Below are 17,888 nucleotides of genomic sequence, written 5' to 3' on the forward strand. Positions count from 1 at the left end.
GGACAAGTTAAAAAAAAAAAGTCCATAAGCAGAACTTAAAAATCAGATGTTCAAGTTTGCACTCGGTCAAGTGACCATCCTGTCTGTCCCGGGCCAGCGGGTCGTCCTTATTTTTGAGCAGCTGAACGTACCGATCCAGTTTGGGTTGTATTGCCACCATGCTGTGTTGTTGTGCAGCTCTAGCGATGCCTCCTATTGTCTTGCTCGATCTGCGCCCTAAGGGCGGTCATTACATCAGACGACTCTTCTTCATCAGGCCCCGTGAGGATAGTCACCGCACTACCACCTCGCCAGTACCAGCGTGGCATGAACAGACATGTTTTTCACACAGCTGAGACAATCCAATACACCGTGTCGTGCTATTGTTGGTGCTTTATTGCGTGCAGACATCACCGAGATTTGAGTATTTCTGTAGTGGAATTGTTAGTAAACAAACAACTGCGCAACCTCTATGTGGTTTAAATGACATTACAATCTCGATCTGATTAGCAACACCCAAACACTGATGTAAATAATCTTCTGCAATATGTTTGTTGTTATTAAAATATTAATCTTCCTGCTTTGCGTCACACTGTGGTCCGTTTGAAGCTTTGAAATTGATATATGAAAGGGCAAAAACGAGTTGATTCTTTTAAAAAGGGTTTGGGTTCATCGTATCGAACCCTGTTGTTGAGGCATGAGTGGTGCACAGATCTGATGCCATCCACTTCCCATGAGGCTTTGCAAGCCACGTGTCTTGCAAACAAGCATCCATTTCCTAACCAGAACAAGTGGCTTGTGTATGACTAAACTAGTCACTCGGTGTGAAAACATGGCAGTCCTGTTCTCAGTATGACATTAACTGGTGGTGCAACGTTTCTTAGTTGGAGATGATTTGTGAAACTGAGTGTTAAATGTTGTTTATTATCATTTAAGTACAGCAAAGACTCTGGCCCATTCTGGCCGATGGACATGTGATTGTGCAATGGACTCTGCTGACTGCATTTCTAACTGTCAGTATACATTGACAGGTTTGGTGACCTACTTTCAAAAGCCCTTCAAATGTTCCTTTACATTGACAATTATATCTGACCCCACCAAAAAATGTCCAGAAGTTGATGTAAACATCAGAATGGTTAAGCCAACTATTTAGATAACATCATTTAGATCAGATGACAGGGATTTGATTCAAAAGCTAGCTGTGAATGATTCTGTTCGATTCGACTAATGGGATAGTTCAGCTAAAAATAAAAATTCTGTCATAATTTACTCAGTCCTATGAGTTGTTATAAACCTGAATTAGTTTTTTTTCTTCTGTTGGACACAAAAGAAGATATTTTCAAGAATGTTGGCAACCAAACAGTTGCTGGTAGCCATGGACTTCCATAGTACCCCCCCCCCCCCCCCCATTTGGGTGAACTATCACTCTAAGGTTGTTCCATTTGATTCAGTATTTTTAAAATGCATTAATAGGATACTTTCACTAGTATATCTTTCAAACTACTTTCTGATGGTTTATTTAACCAAAAAGCAGTTACTTCAAAAATCTATTTCAATATATCAATTAGTGCTGGGCGGTATGACCAAAGATTTATATCACGGTATTTTTCAAAATTATACCGGTTTCACGGAACATGACGGTATTTTTTTTTCATGCATGACCAGGTGTTAACCATATTTTCTACTGATTGAGAGGAAATACTGCAGTATATTGACTTAGAATGCCCTATTTTACTGTCATGATGGGCGAATATTGTCAAAAAATACCACACTAAATAGTGACTAAACACGACCCCTTTTAATACATGTTAACCAGGAGTCCCTCTCATTTATAATCGCGGCATCGTCTGATAAAATCAACATGCATCTACACTAAAGAGCGGCTATGCGGTTGGTTTGGCTATATTACTTTTTTTGTCTCATTCTGCGCACTGCTGAGTAAGAACACACTTTAAGGGCTCTGCCCTTCGAAGGGAGTAGGGCATAGGGATGCTCACTTCTGTTTGGAATTCACCCCATGTCTCTTGTATCACCGCAGACGCGCAGACACGGCTCTCTCGTTTCATTCAAATGTAGCTTGCCGCCTTGCGTCTCAGTTTTTGATTGTATTGAAAATGAAATCAGAGGAATTTAGTATTAATACTACTATAATTTTGCTGTAGTGATCATATTGTCCTGACGATTGTTTTGTACACTGTTCATAATGGATTTATAAGATTTCAAAACATTAATCTCAATTCAATATTTCATATCCCCGTATTTAAATATTATTTTAGGTAAACAAAAAACAAAAAAAATCTGTGTAATAAGTTAACTATGAAAATACAATATTATCCCTTAAATGTCAACCTTATAGTTTGAACGTTCGTTCGTCTTGGCTCAAAGCCACTTGCTGCAAACTTTTCTTCGCGGAAGCTTTGCGTTAAACAAGTGAGATAACGAAATATTTAATCTCTAATCAATATTTTTTTGTCCAATTATTTGCCCAGTTAGTTTTGGTATTGAGGTAAAAGTTACCTTGTATTCGCTATATAACAGTGGGTGGTGGTCACGAAGATGACTGAGCAAATTTGATGCGTTTCCCCCTTTTGCAGCTACTTTCTTCTTGCAAGATCGGCAGACAGGGTGAACATCCTCAATTAAATTGCCTTCAGGACTCTTGTAAAAGCCAAAATATGACCAGACCACCGATTTGGTCCTCTTAGATGGCTGAAAAATCTCCCGAGCGCTGTCACTGCCTTCCGCCATTTCGTCTCGTGCTAAAAACAACAACGCTGCATGCTGCTTCTGCGTCAGACTGATGCTGACTGGACAGGATTTACCATGAGTTTTCAAAATTGCGATAATCAAACACGGTTTTGATGATAATTAAATTTTAAACGGTAATACTAACCGTCAGGGTATTTTATCGTGATTTATCGTAAAACTGGTAATCGTTACATCCCTAAGCAACAGGTGCTAGGAAACTGTGTTTTGTACTCATTTATTGACGAGTCAGCTGCGATGCGGCCAACTGAAAGCGCTGCTTCTCTGCTGCTCACTGCACAGAACAGACGACGAGAGAGGTGACACTTCTCCGGGAAAGTCAGACCTCGCGTTCGCGGGACAGCGCTGGCGAAATCTTCCAACTGAACCATAGCTAAGGTTTATCCAAAAAAGTCACTAGGTTTGTCAGAATGAATATTCTATGGAATAAATCCGCTAAAAGGGTCTGAAAGTTGCTAAATCTAGTGCTAAAGTCGCGCTCGTGTGTGTGAGATGCGGGAGCTGATGGCAGGGGGTGGTGGATAATTGTGGCAGTCAATGTGGATATTGTGGATGAGTTCTTCTGTGTCATCACGTTCTATTAGTTCTACAGCTTCAGTTTCGGAACTTTCACGCTTAGTAACACATACAGCTGTTCCCTCACCACAGTGCAACAGTGAAAAGGGACCCCTCTCAGACGGTGTCGCGTTCCGAACGTTGTTTAAGCGACATACACCGGTATTGCGGTATTTTAAAAATTCATATCATAACAAAAATAAACACCGGTATTCGGTATGAACCGGTATACCGCCCAGCACTAATATCAATAATAAAATGTTAAAAACAGTTGTTCTGCTTAATGTTTTTGTGGAAACCTTGATACCTTTTTTTTCAGGATTCTGCTGATCAGATTTATTTAAAATGGAAATCTTTTGGAACCGGAATGTCTTTGTCACTTTTGATCAATTTAATGTATCCGAGCTGAAGTCACCAATTAAACAATGATATAAATACAGTTGCTCGAAGAAAATACAGGTGACCTTTTTTAGTGCAATGAAAACGTTTTATGTAAGTTGTGGCCGTTTATTCAAGTTTTACTCGAGAACCACCATGGCATTGTGTGTAAATGTCATTTACTTATGTTATAGTCATTTTACTACAGGTTTATTATGATTTAATTTTAAGATTATTCAATAATTGTTTGATTAATGGCCAGGGCAAACAATTGATAATTAAATAGTGATTTAAAGTTGATACATCAAGAAAAATTAGTGTTTTGTTAAGCCTCGTGCACACCGGGACGATTATCGCGCGCGCTTATCGCCAGCGTTTTTCAAGATGTTTTTCGACGCGTCTTTGTGTTCATACCCAAGCGATTTTCACTGACGATGAGCCGAGTGAGCGTACAAATTCACTCCCTGACATTAGATGGCGCTTAATGAAGAACAGAAATACGCCGGTACACATCGAATCCTATTTGACCTGCAATTCCTCTCCATAACAACTCCCTCTTATCGAGATTTTTGTAGTCGCTGTCGCATTTGTCATAAAGCTCTTTGTGTTCAGACACCAATGAGATCAGCAGCTCTACATTCATCTTGCCTTGATGCATCTTCTTCGTCTACTTACTTCCTCTTTGTCGTTAGGCAGGGTTACTGCCCAATCGCTACTCAAAACTAGCCCAATCGCGTTTCAATCGCATTTCAGGGGATAAATATCATGTTATTGGAGTCACTTCAACTCGCGGACATGAAAAACAACCCAGTGTTAAAGTAGCCCAATTCCGCTGGCATGGCAATGCTGTTCTTAGGTATCAAAGTGTGCTTGAGCGCCACCAAGTCGTGTTTTACTGTAACTTCAGCAGCTCCAGGAACGTGAACAAAAGCGCCAATCTCATTGGTCGGCCAGTTTTTAACGCGGCGTGTCAAACCAAAAAAAACGAGCCCGAGGCATTTTTTTTTTTTAAATGACGCTTTTACGCCTGCTGTCGGTGTGCACACTCACATTGGTGCCCTTTGTTTAGTCACAAGGCGTTAAACGTCGGCGATAATCGCGCACAATATTCGTGCCGGTGTGAACAAGCCTTTAAGTCGCTAGGGTTACTGCCCAATCGCTACTCAAAACTAGCCCAATCGCGTTTCAATCGCATTTCAGGGGATAAATATCATGTTATTGGAGTCACTTCAACTCGCGGACATGAAAAACAACCCGCGGCAACAGTGTTAAAGTAGCCCAATTCCGCTGGCATGGCAACGCTGTTCTTAGGTATCAAAGTGTGCTTGAGCGCTACCAAGTCGTGTTTTATTGTAACTTCAGCAGCTCCAGGGACGTGAACAAAAGCGCCAATCTCATTGGTCGGCCAGTTTTTAACGCGGCGTGTCAAACCAAAAAAAACGAGCCCGAGGCATTTTTTTTTTTTAAATGACGCTTTTACGCCTGCCGTTTTGCGCTTCAGTGTGCACAGTCACATAGGCGCCCTTTGTTTAGTCACGACGAGGCGTTAAACCTTGGCGATAATCACGCGCGATAATCATCCCGGTGTGCACAAGCCTTTACACCAAAAAATAGTTGGTGTTTGATTTACTTTGAAACCATTTTCACTCAAAGTGTTTGTCAATTTCACAAACAGTTACAAAAAACAACATTGAATTAAACAAAGTTTTGAAGCTGAAAAACATAGTATTCTCTTGCAAAACCTATTCCAATAATCTTTGTTATTTACAACTTAGATTTGATGCTCTTCAGAATCTGTGGTTTCTAGGTTTGGAAAAGCCTTAGTCATAATAAAAAATAAAAAAAAGATGAATATATGTTTCTACTGTAAAATATTGAGTTGTGAGTGCAGTCTCTAAAAATCCTTATCTGACAATCCCAAACAAAAGGGAAAGTGGATCAAACAGTGAAAAGACACTGAAACTTTCTCTTCAGAATCGAGGTTCTCAAATCCTGCAATTCGTATAAGCTTGTTTGGATCAGCATGATCATATACGCTACTATTGTCTAGTCAGTTGGTTCGACTACCTTTTATTGTTGAGACCACTGTGGCGGTTGTTATTTTGCGAGCAACAAAGGGGCGGACACTTCCTCCTCATCTCTGAAAGACTTGTTTTGGAATGCGTGCGGCCCTTCCCCCCACTGGCAAAACTCCTGCGTCTGTGTGGCCGCATTCGCTGCCAGTCAGTCACTCAAGGGGTTAAAAACCTGCTTCAGTCTCTCGGCTGCGTCCACCGACCGGTTCAAACTGGTTTTCAGGGGAAATGCTTTATGTGTCCCATGGAATCTTGGGAAGGGTCATGTGGAGCCCCAGTGATGTCATGGCAGATGAGAGCAGGCCTGGGTGTTGAGTCAGCTGTCTTGCTATCAGATGGCTGATATCATATGTAAGACAGGTAGGTCGGCATGTCTCGTATGTGCCTTGATGTATCCAAATGATGGATCTGCTTCCTGTAAGTGGCTGTTTTAAAGCTCACAGCCTGGCACAGTTTAAGCTTCTTCATTGTATTTCCTGTTTGTGGACTTTGCTTCTGTGGATGGTCTTTTAAGAAGTGCCTATCTGTGGCTTTAAAAATATTTCTTTCCTGTACAGGTGCGTTCATCATATACCTGTAGTTCTCAACCAGTGGGTCGTGACCCAAAAAAGGGGCACAAATCTGTTCTGAAACGGTTATGTCAAATGCGAACTCGTTTCGATTTTTTTTATAAGGGAGGAGAATCTTTTGTCGTGTCGTTGACGTGAAGGCCACGTGTTCGAACAAACTCTACAGAATAGGCGTATTGGTGCAAATTCGTCTTTGGACTGATTGCATGGCATGCCCTCATCCTCAAAAACTATAAAGAGAACTACACAATTATGAGATAAACATGGTTTGTGGCATCTGCAATAATTTGTGTGTTGAGTTATTGGCTGCTGGGAGACATTTAGAAATTGAACACTCAAACTACAAAGAGAAGTCTTGAGTTGTTCAAAAGAAGCAATGGCAGCACATCACAACAAATCATGATTTTTTAAAAAGTTATTTTAGTAGTATTATTTTATTTTAATAAAATAAAAAATAAATTTGTATTTTTAAAATAATTATTTTACAATTTATTCTACTTATTTTACCTTTCTTTGCTTTGGTACAATAAACAAACACTTCACAACATTACTATTTTTTAGAAAATGTATTCTTTTTTTAATAGTAATAATCGTTTTATATTATTTTATAAATTCACTAAGTGTAATAATATTATAATAATACATTTTTTATTTTTTTTTACTCTGGTGCAATAAATAGTTTTGATATAGTTTCGGGTTACCAATTGATGTCCAAAGTAAAATCTGGGTCCTTGATATAATATAATGTTGTCTTGGTGATGGATCAATATATCTGACCGGTTTTAGACAATTTGATTTTACAGGCTTCAGATGATCCTGTGTGAACGAACGCCACTTAAAACAAACCTGTTCAGGATCTCTACCTTGAATAATTTCCAAAGTCTATCAATTAAGGCAAATTAAACTATATATGAGAAATATCATTCAAATAGCAGTGCGATACGGCTGTATATCAGCACGGGCTGTGATTCGGCCATAGGCACGATGTAGAGGCATACATTCTCACCAAAAAAAAACTCTTAACTACATTCTGTGACACAAAAACAATATCATTTATAAAATTATAGCGGATTTGGGCGTTTGCCATGACACTCGCTGTGAGAAATAGGCTACTGCAAGCGGAGTGATACAAACAGTGAAACAGTTGGAGTTCTGTTATCACTAGAATATCGCACCGCTGGAAAAAGCTCTCAGCCAATCAGATTCGAGAACCAGAAAAAACTATTTTATATATATATATGACTATCTGCCTGAATATGCCTGACTCAGTGATATTGTTTTACAGGTGAGAAGATGTCAGAACCTCTTAACTACATTGTGACACAAAAACAGTATCATTTATAAAATTATAGCGGATTTGGGCATTTGCCATGACACTCGCTGTGAGAAATAGGCTACTGCAAGCGGAGTGATACAAACAGTGAAACAGTTGGAGTTCTGTTATCACTAGAATATCGCACCGCTGGAAAAAGCTCTCAGCCAATCAGATTCGAGAACCAGAAAAAACTATTTTATATATATATATGACTATCTGCCTGAATATGCCTGACTCAGTGATATTGTTTTACAGGTGAGAAGATGTCAGAAGACGCAGTGCGTCAGACACGTAGTCAAAAGCGGGCGCTGGAGCGAGATGCCCCTGCTTCGGAGGCTGACTTGAAGAGGGTCAAGCTGGAGAGCGGAGAGCTGGGAGCTGTAGATGGACTGAAGACCAGAAGCGAACAGGCCAACAAGGTGGCTAACATCCTGCGGGCCGGGGAGGTGAAGGCCACCATCAAGGTGGAGGTGCAGACCAGCGACGAGCCTGTGGACATGAGCACATCTAAGAGGTAGGTCACAGGCTAAACATAAACGCATATTTTTTTTTATTCCCAAGCCTCCTTCTAAATTAAATAACTTAATTGTTGATCTTTGGTAGTAGTGACCTGTGAACTGGAGAATTAGCGTGATCTTAGTCCTGCCGGTTCGTTTTAATGTTTGTGTTGAGGGCACTTAACCTCACCTTGCTCCACTGAGACTTTGTGCTAGTAGCTCTGAATATAAAGCATCTGCTAAATGCAAAGTCAACAAGGTATCAAGTAGATGCAAAGGAGAAGTGCTTGAGCTCACTGTGGTGGTGCTTTTGCTTTGCTGGTTTTAAAAACTTGAGGCTTTGGTTAGATACCATGTGTACGATTCGAGTTTAGCTTAAATTCAATGGTGGTTTTGATGAACAACTCTGAAAAATAAAACAATTAGAATGTATTAAATCAGAAACCATGCAGGAACCAAAGCATGCACACTAACTTTCAGATGAAGGTTAGTGCTGCACAGATAAAAGATGAAGTGTATGAGAGATGATGTTTGCATCCACAAAAATCTACATTTTAAAATGTATTAAATTTTTTTTTTTTTACAGTAGCGCTCAATTAAATAACATTAATTAAGTACCATGAACTAAAAACTTTGGCACCATTTATTAATCTAGATTAATCATAAACATACAGACCCATTCAAAAGTTTTTTTGTTTGTTTGTTTGTGAAAACTCTACAGTCACCAAGGCTGCATATAATTTGATCAAAAATGCAGTAAGAACAGTGCTATTGTGAGAAATTTTTGCAATTTTAAATAACCGTTTTCTATTTAGATATATTTTAAAATATTCTTTATTTTTGTAATGGTGAAGGTGAATTTTCAGCATCATTACTCCAGTCTTTAGTGTCACACGATCCTTCAGAAATCATTCAAATATGCTGATTTGCATATCAGTGTAATGCATACATAATAGATAGCATATGTGTAATCTAAATATATATAATATATATTATTGTTTATTTAGTGTTCATTCATAATGCATGAAATTGTTATTTTATGCAACTTTAATTTATTAGTATGCATAGTAATTAACTTTAATGTTAAATTTAGCTGTACTGTAAAGTGTTATTATTTGTCATAATTACACATGGACATTTTTTATTTTCTCTCCGTTCTCTACTATTGCCTCAATAGTAGTAGAAAAAACACAAAACTATATGTTTTGCATCTTTAAAATAAAACTTCCCAAGGCATTTGTAGTTTGGTTGCTTAGGCCTGAGCTGTTCTTAGTGGTTTATTGTCAGGTTGCTGGGGTGTTCTGGGTGGTTGCTAGTCAAGTGAATCTTTTAAATCGATGATTCTTTCAAATTGATCTTGAAATACAACATTTTTTTTCAAATGGTGGTTCTATACCTTGCCTCTTAGTCTCAGAATGTTTGATTGGATGTTAAACTTATTGCATGATAAACTGAAGGCAGTTACGGTTTGTTTGTGAATACATGTAAATAATGTAAAAGACAAACAGAAGTCGTGATAAACCGGAGTGGAGCTCATGATAAAGAACAAAGGAGGTGGCCTGATGCCATGCGGGATGGGGGATGGGTAGAAAGTTGAGTTGAAAGATGTCACACTCTACAAACACGACTGTCGTATGCTCAACTTTTCCCAAAGACCACACTCAAATATGTGCTTGCTCAGCATGCCAGTTTCCCCTCGAGTGGCACACTGCCCTGCTAGAAAAAAAGAAGAAAAGTCCAAAGTGTTTTCTGTTGCACCTGAACCCGGCCTGACTTTGCAAAACGAGGCCTATGTCACAAACTGGTTTGAGCCGGCCGTTGCCATGGTTTCCACACTGGCAGGAACAGTTCAAGAAAAGGGAGGGTGTGAGTCATGTGACCAGAGGGAAATTCTTGCATCATGTGATCTTGTTGGTGCTGGCTAATACACGGGAAGTGATACAAAGTCAATTCTAGTGAAGTTCTGGTTGTGAACGTCATCAGAACCTGCGTTTAGCCGTTTGTGATTCCTGTAAACTTGGGCATGTTGTGTTTTTCAGCTGATGCATTTAATTGTTCGGGTTGCTTTTAAGGAAACTCGAGTGCTGTCCAGGGATACTTGTTGTTTCTTCCAGCCCATTTACTTGAAAGGGCCATGCTTTCAGAACATTTACCTGACCCTTCTTCCTCATCTTCTGCTGCTTGAAGAAAAGAATACCATACTTTTTGCCATGCTTTTTTAGTAGGGCTGGGTAAAAAATATCGATATCTCGATATTAATCGATTCTCATTTTTACGGAACAATGTGCATTCTTAAATCCAAAAATCGATTAGTGTAGCCTGTTTTCAGTTAATGGACGGAATTTTGAAGGGCACTTCCCATGCAATATATCACAATAAGCATTGTGCTTTGGTACTTTTAATATGAAACAAAGTCTCAGATTTTAAATTATGTCCATTGTATTGCAGTATTCAAACAATAAATGCCGTTTTGGTGCTGTTTAATGTGGAGTGACCGATCGCTGTAGCGCCTCAGTTCAACAGACGTGAACTGATCATCTCCTCCACATTAATACCAGTTTCAGCACAAAATAATCATGAATAAACATCCGAAGCTAAGTTAAAAGAGAGTACAACTTTACAATCCGTATTCTGTCATGTTCTGCTCAATCATTGTTTCAGCCATGCAAAGACGTCAATAATGGCTTGTAAATATGTAAATGTTATGTAACGTAACATTTACCTCAGAAAAACATTCGGTGACCATAAATTCATTAATCAGATAGAAAAATAAACTGTAGAGAGGGGCATTTTGCTAAATATATGGGTTACACTTTACTTGAAGGGGTGTGCGTAAGACTGACATGACACCTTCATAATCATAACATGACACCTACATAATCATGACATGACACATGTCATGAATATGAAGGTTTTTATGCATGTTTATGACCACTGTCATTAAGTGTCATTCGCTCAGTTATGTAATTTTTAATGCAAAGATGACATTGTTTGAGATGTCTTTGTTATTGGCTATGGTTAGGGGTAAGGGTAGGGCTAGGGTTAGGGTAGGGTTAGGTCAAATAATGTCATATTTGCATTAAAAATGACATAACTGAGCTAATGACACTTAATGACAGTTGTCATAAACATGCATAAAACCTCCTTCATATTCATGACATGTGTCATATCATGATGATGAAGGTGTCATGTCAGTCTTATGCACACCCCTTCAAATAAAGTGTTACCAATATATGCACCATATAACATATTCATTATAAATTTTACTGTTCTTCAATGTTTAATTTGTTTGAATAAATCCATCAAGTTTTTATGACAGCAACCATTTAAATGTTTATATTAGAAAAAAAAGTAGAAATATTATGTAATTGTAACTTTATTATTTTAAAACTTCATTAAGTGTAATTTTAACAAATCAGTCAGTTTTAATCTTCAATAATATAGTAATGTAGTACCAACTAGGGGTCGACCGATTATCGGCCTGGCCGATTATCGCCGCCGATATTAAGCATTTTATGATTATCGGTATCGGTCATTTTCAAAACGCCGATAAAATAACTTAATTTTGAAATGCGCTACTTGGCTCTGATGCAGCATGTCAGAACTCACCACTCTGTGGCCTAAAGCATTCTCCGCCCACCGCCCATCTGATTTGTTGGGAGTCACGAGTCTGACCAATCAATGCGGAATTCACTCTCACTCCAAAAGCGCTTGCTTACTGCAGCTGCTTCAGTGATCACGTTGTCTCTCAAAGGTAAGGCAGCAGCAGATGTTGCTTAAGTTGCAATGGATCCCAATCCACTAACGTTGCAATGAAGTTGCAAAACACCTCAATATTATCTATGATTTCCGCGATGCGGAAAACGTGGATGGAATCGCGGAATTCAGTCATATAAATGGAATTTACTGTATGACGCGGAATGTCACGGAATTTGTCAGTTTGGATGAATTAATCAAAAGTAGGTCAGTACACTTAAATAGAGTCGCAATATGGACTAGTATCTGTAAATATTAAGCCACAAAATACTATTTAAATATGGATCCAGCATGTTCTGTGTCTCTGTGTATGTAAATGGCACAGACGCGCGGTGTTGTTTTCTACACATACAAAGTGTGACGCTCGCGCTGATTTCAGATCGTCTCACTACATGAGGACATAAATACATGAACAACATCTCCAGAACTGCTCTGACTCCCTCTAAGAGTCACTTCATGAGCATTTGACAGTTTCATTGGAGTAAAACTATCTTCTTATCATTTACATAGACCTACAGAAGTTCCTCATGGCAACCTGTCAAAATATAAGTTCGGGTTAGATTAATGAAATGATCAGAAATATATTACTGTGGTGCAGTATGATGTAAATACTACTCGGGGATGAAAGTTTTCCGTCGCTATGACGGATTTCCGTCAATTGGAAAAAATGAGGGGAAAAGAAACATGTAGCACATTGTTGTTCTGCTGGTGTTCTGGTGATTTGTTGGTAGCATAATCTGATAGGTAGCATTATAAGGAGAGTGACAGATTTTAATAATTATTAATATTGATTTAATACAACAGTTCAGTGAACAAGTTCTGCCTGATTTTGCTCTATTTCATCAATGAAAATGGTTCCATATATAGTAACAGCTCAGCCGCGCATCTACAAAAGCAAACACAGCGGCGTTTCATTCATGAATGAAAGTGCGTTTTTAAGCGAATCTAGTGAGTTACTGATTCATGATTACCCATTCATAAAGACAGTCACTTGCTTCATTCCTGAATGAATTATGCGTTCAAACGAATCGATTGAATGAATGATTCAGTGATTTGCCGCCATCTGCTGGTGATTTCAGTTTCATTTTTAGGTATAATTGCAGTTATTTAAATCATTTAATATTTCTGTATTCAAAATTTTATTTAAAACATTAATCTCCACATTAATTTATGAATTTAATTGTACTCATGCCACCTCTGAGCCTCATTGAATGTCTGAAAATGTACCTACAAACCACTTTTGTGTTCTTTTTGTGCCACCTGTGTTGTACAAATTAATTTTTCATTAATACTAATTTCATGATTGTTAACTTATTTGTCTTATTCTACTTATTATATTGTTTTAAATAAATTTTAAAAAGCTTATAAACATACATTTTTGAATTTGACCGATGAAAATGATGCCATTGCAAAGGTAAAAAGAAAATGCCCCCATTAATCACTTCACCTCATATTAGGAAGGCTAATTTTTGATCAGAATTTTTTATTATTGATCAGAAGGTGCTCCTTAATTTTTTTTAATTAGGGGGACAAGCGCTCTTGATTACAAGAAGAAAAACACTGCTCTTAAATTGGGTGTGTGACAGGTATGGCTGTGGAATGGGGTTTGGCCGAGGAAACATTTTCAGTCAAAAGATTTTTGTTTTTGTTTTAACCCTTGACTACTACAACAATTATTTCAACTTTTGTTTAAAAGAATAATCACACAATACGCTATTTCTTCCATGTTTTAATTTTAATGGTAAACCCTTTGTTTGCCAAAAAATAGTTTAACTCTTTAAAATAAAGAGTTTACTGTGGGAGTGCTACACTCAACCAACACCAGGGAAAGCAGTTTTTTTTTAGCCCTTGTTATTTTTAATTTTTACATTTAATTTTTACACAAAATACTTTAATAATTATTAATATTGATTTAATACAACCGTTCAATGAGCGAGTACTGCCTGATTTTGCTCTATTTCATCAATGAAAAATAGTTCCAAATAAAGTAACAGCTCAGCCGCTGCGCATCTCTAAAAGCAAACACAGCAGCGTTTCATTCATGAATGAAAGTGTTTTTGAACGAATCTAGTGAGTCAGTGGTTCATTACTACACTCAACCAACACCAGGGAAAGCAGTTTTTTTTCAGAGCCCTTGTTATTCTTAATTTTGACATTAATTTTCATTTTTACACCAGACGTATATATCGGTTCAAAATATCAGTTTTCGGTCTACTTGATCTGTAATAATCGGTATCGGCATCGGCCTTGAAAAACACATATCGGTCGACCCCTAGTACCAACTGACTAATTTATATTTTAGTTGAGCGATTTTTTTTTTCCTTGAGAAAATTTGGCATGTACTGTACCTGATATATATCCAAAATAATCGACGTTGAATCGAATCGGGAATCGAATCGCAAGCTTGTGAATGCGAATCGAATCGTGAAATTTGTGTCAAAACCCAGCCCTACTTTTTAGGCAATGAATGATACTTCCAAATGTGCAGTTTTTTGTGTACTATTACTTCTTGAGGCAATCAGAATTATAAACATTTGGTACAAAGGATCTTCAGCCAAATCTAGGGACCAGAATGACTTGAAGACTTGGGAATAAACTCTTTAGACACAGAAAACCCTAGCAATGCCCTAACAACCTAGAACAACCACTTTGCAATGCATGAACAACTGTTTTGAGCACCCTAGTATCATGTCAGCAAGCGAACACAGAACATTGCATTTTATGTGTGATATTACTTCTTGCGACAATCTGAATTATTATTTTAGCTTAGAAGTAGAGTGGGTGATATGACCAAAATCTTATATCACGATAAAAGTCATTTTATTTCACGGTAACAATATCACAATATAGTTATTTTTGCTTTAATAGGGCTCTAGACTCAATCTTCCCACTGATTGCTCTTTTGCCACTAACTCTCTCAGTTGGTCACATGAGCACATAATTTGGTCACAGTTTTTATTTTTGTTGCAACATGGGATTAATCAATGCATGCTGCTGAACATTTATCATAGTTTATAGATATATGGTAATGAAAGTGGTTAACATTCAACACATTCTTTTTCATCTGTAGTATGATTTGTGATTTGAATTTTGTGTAGGGAGTTCCTCTTTTGCTATGTTATAAGCCGGGCTTTGATGCTTTCGCAATCTTTTTGTCACATCTTAATAATTGTCTGTTTTGCTTGCATCTGTAATACACTTTTCACTTTTTAAGACTAAAACAAAGATGGATTCATTGTTATTCTTAATTAAAACACACAACAACAATAAAACAGTAGGCTACAATGACAAACTAGCTTACATGCCGTTTATTAAAGGCACAATATGTAATTGTCGCCGCTAGAGGGCGCGTATTCAAAACAAACAAAGAAACAAAGTTGTCGTTTGATGACGCCGTGACTGAGTGTGGAATCATGGGAGTTGTCATCTTCATCCCCACAGCCGATGCAATCCGACGGGACTCGGGCAGAAATCATGTTCATGGATGAGCTAATGATTTATTAACGTCGTAGTTTGAAGCAGGGTGTGGCTGAAAGCCGTCGAAACAAGGCTGCTGAACGAACTTGACCCATGGCTCGAAAGCAGCGGAGCTTTTATTATGCCACAGTCGACCTCTTCCACTCCTTCCGGTCGTGCGTATGTGGGGAAAAGAAAGCAGAGATGTTTTATCATATTAGATACATTTAAAAGTTCTGTTATAATGCTGCTCTGTGCGGTCGTCACCCGTCTAATAAAACGCATAACATATTAAAGCGTCTTTGGTGTTTCCGGAAATCAGTGGTGTATGACGTCATTGGCAGTAGGGCTACACAGCCGTTGTTCACTGACAAGCTGCGCAAAACATGCGCAAAATATGATCATGGTTTTAGTGGTGTATGACGTCATTGGCAGTAGGGCTGCACAGCCGTTGTTCACTGACAAGCTGCGCAAAACATGCGCAAAATATGATCATGGTTTTGCACAGCTTGTCAGTGAACAACGGCTCTGTGTAGTAAATGCTACTCCATGTGAAAGCCCTCATGTAATGGAGATTTACTGCTGATTACAGAACTGGTTTTACTGACAAGATGCGCATTAAATATCGCATGCGATTTATCGTGCAGCCCTAATTGGCAGGCAACGCAATGACCAGGGATGTTCCGCTATTTAAAATTGCTATTTCTCTGGATTTAAACATTCTTCAAAACATTTGGGATAATGCAAGTACACAAGTCAGCAAACTATATAACACTGTTCTAGTGATTTTGGGATATTTTAATTAAAAAATCTTACATATTGTGCCTTTAACAAAAACAAATAAGTTGAGGTATGGCATACAGCACATGCTGTATTATATACCGACTAACAAATTACAGAACGTTTAGCAAACACTCAAGAATCAAATTAAAAAAAAAATTAATAAAAGAGAGCCTCCATAGCATAACGTGAAGTAAATGGCAAAGATAAAAAGCTTTTCCAAATGAAAACAAAAAGAAAAGTAAAACTAAACTGGCTGTCATTGACAGGACTTGCATGTTTTTTTTCCCCCACAAGAATACCAACATGTTCATCTTCTCTGGTTTAAGTAGCATTCTTACTTTAGCTTAAAGGGGTCATATGATGCTGCTAAAAAGAATATTATTTTGTGTATTTGGTGTAATGAAATGTGTTTATGCGGTTTAAAGTTCAAAAAACACATTATTTTCCACATACTGTACATTATTGTTTCTCCTCTATGCCCCGCCTTTTTGAAACGCGTCGATTTTTACAAAGCTCATCGGTCTGAAAAAGCGAGGTGTGCTGTGATTGGCCAGCTATCCAGTGCGTTGTGATTGGCCGAATACCTCAAGCGTGCGACGGAAATGTTACGCCCCTCACATACTGTTGATGCCGTGTCTGGCCGGAGCGACGAGACAAAACATTAAAACCCATTACAAACGAGGCATTTGTTGCATCCAGTGGGGAAAAAAAAAAAACTAAAGCTAACTGAAGACAAGTAAACAAACAGTCAGTGATTAAATAAGAATAAGAAACTAATTACAATCATTAAGACCAAAAAAACCTACAGTAGAACAAATATATATATGAAACGCTACATTGTATAATCTAATGTATAAAATCACTGTATATTCTTCACTGTGTAAATTAAAAAGTTATAAGTTACAAAAATGATGTAGTCAAAAGCAGTGAGAAATTTAACATGATCGACAGACAGCAGGAATATTAGACCGCTGTCACTTTAAGAGCTGCCGGATCCAATATACTGTGTTTGAGGATACTTGCAAAGATGGGAATTTTGATGCATACAAGTTTGTGTATTTAACCGTTCAAGGCCTATAAAGCATCAGAAATAACTCAGTTCAGTACTTCCACGCTCTATGAGCACCGTCTTAACGTGCACGTGCCTCTCAGAAACAGCGTGCATATAGCGAAATGAGTTCTCTTTCGCTGCTGATTGCATTTCAATGGCGTAAAATAACTTGTTTTTAAACCACAATGATTAAAAACCTGTGCAAATGATGGGCTATGTTTTTGTGTCCATGTAGCACAGCAACGTCATGTGAACGTGTAACCGCGAAAGAGACCATAGTCCAAAATCTCTACCGGTTAATCGTGTACTGGTATTTAAATTATCTCTACTTAGAGCGTGATTTAAATTATAAATACTATTGACTTGGGAATAAACTCTTTAGACTTTACACCAGTTTTACTTCTTGAGGCAAGCTGAATTACCATTTTTAACTTGGTGGGTGATAAAATGTACAAAAAATTGTATTGTAAGAATTTTAGCCATATCTGTGGACCAGAGTGACTTCGGACAAAACTCTTTAGACTTGGACCATATTTATCCACTTAGAAAACCCTAGAAACCACCTGGCAGTGCCCTAAAAACAACCTAGAACACCATAGCAACACATTAACAAGTATTTTGTGTCGACTCAGCGGGCAAACATGACTTGCATTGTCTTAAAAAATGTAGCTGCTACAGTTGCTCCCAAGAAGCTAATTTCACGATTGA

At 38.0% G+C, this 17,888-nt stretch overlaps 1 protein-coding gene across 4 annotated transcripts in view; it reads left to right on the plus strand.

Moving 5' to 3' along the window:
• LOC107554816 (transcriptional repressor p66-alpha-like) overlaps positions 1 to 17,888 on the plus strand; it is a 41,346-nt gene that overhangs the window by 11,737 nt on the left and 11,721 nt on the right. For 2 of the 4 annotated variants that reach the window (XM_016237440.1, XM_016237438.1), the window contains exon 2: positions 7,893 to 8,151. In XM_016237440.1, the coding sequence (XP_016092926.1) occupies positions 7,901 to 8,151 (251 nt within the window). In that variant the 5' untranslated portion in view covers positions 7,893 to 7,900. Of the gene's footprint in view, positions 1 to 6,073; positions 6,114 to 7,891; positions 8,152 to 17,888 lie in introns of those variants that run through there. The other 2 variants (XM_016237437.1, XM_016237439.1) reach the window with 2 other exon arrangements.

The sequence above is a fragment of the Sinocyclocheilus grahami genome, unplaced genomic scaffold, assembly GCF_001515645.1.
Source record: "Sinocyclocheilus grahami isolate Dianchi unplaced genomic scaffold, SAMN03320097.WGS_v1.1 scaffold514.1, whole genome shotgun sequence".
NCBI lineage: Eukaryota > Metazoa > Chordata > Actinopteri > Cypriniformes > Cyprinidae > Sinocyclocheilus > Sinocyclocheilus grahami.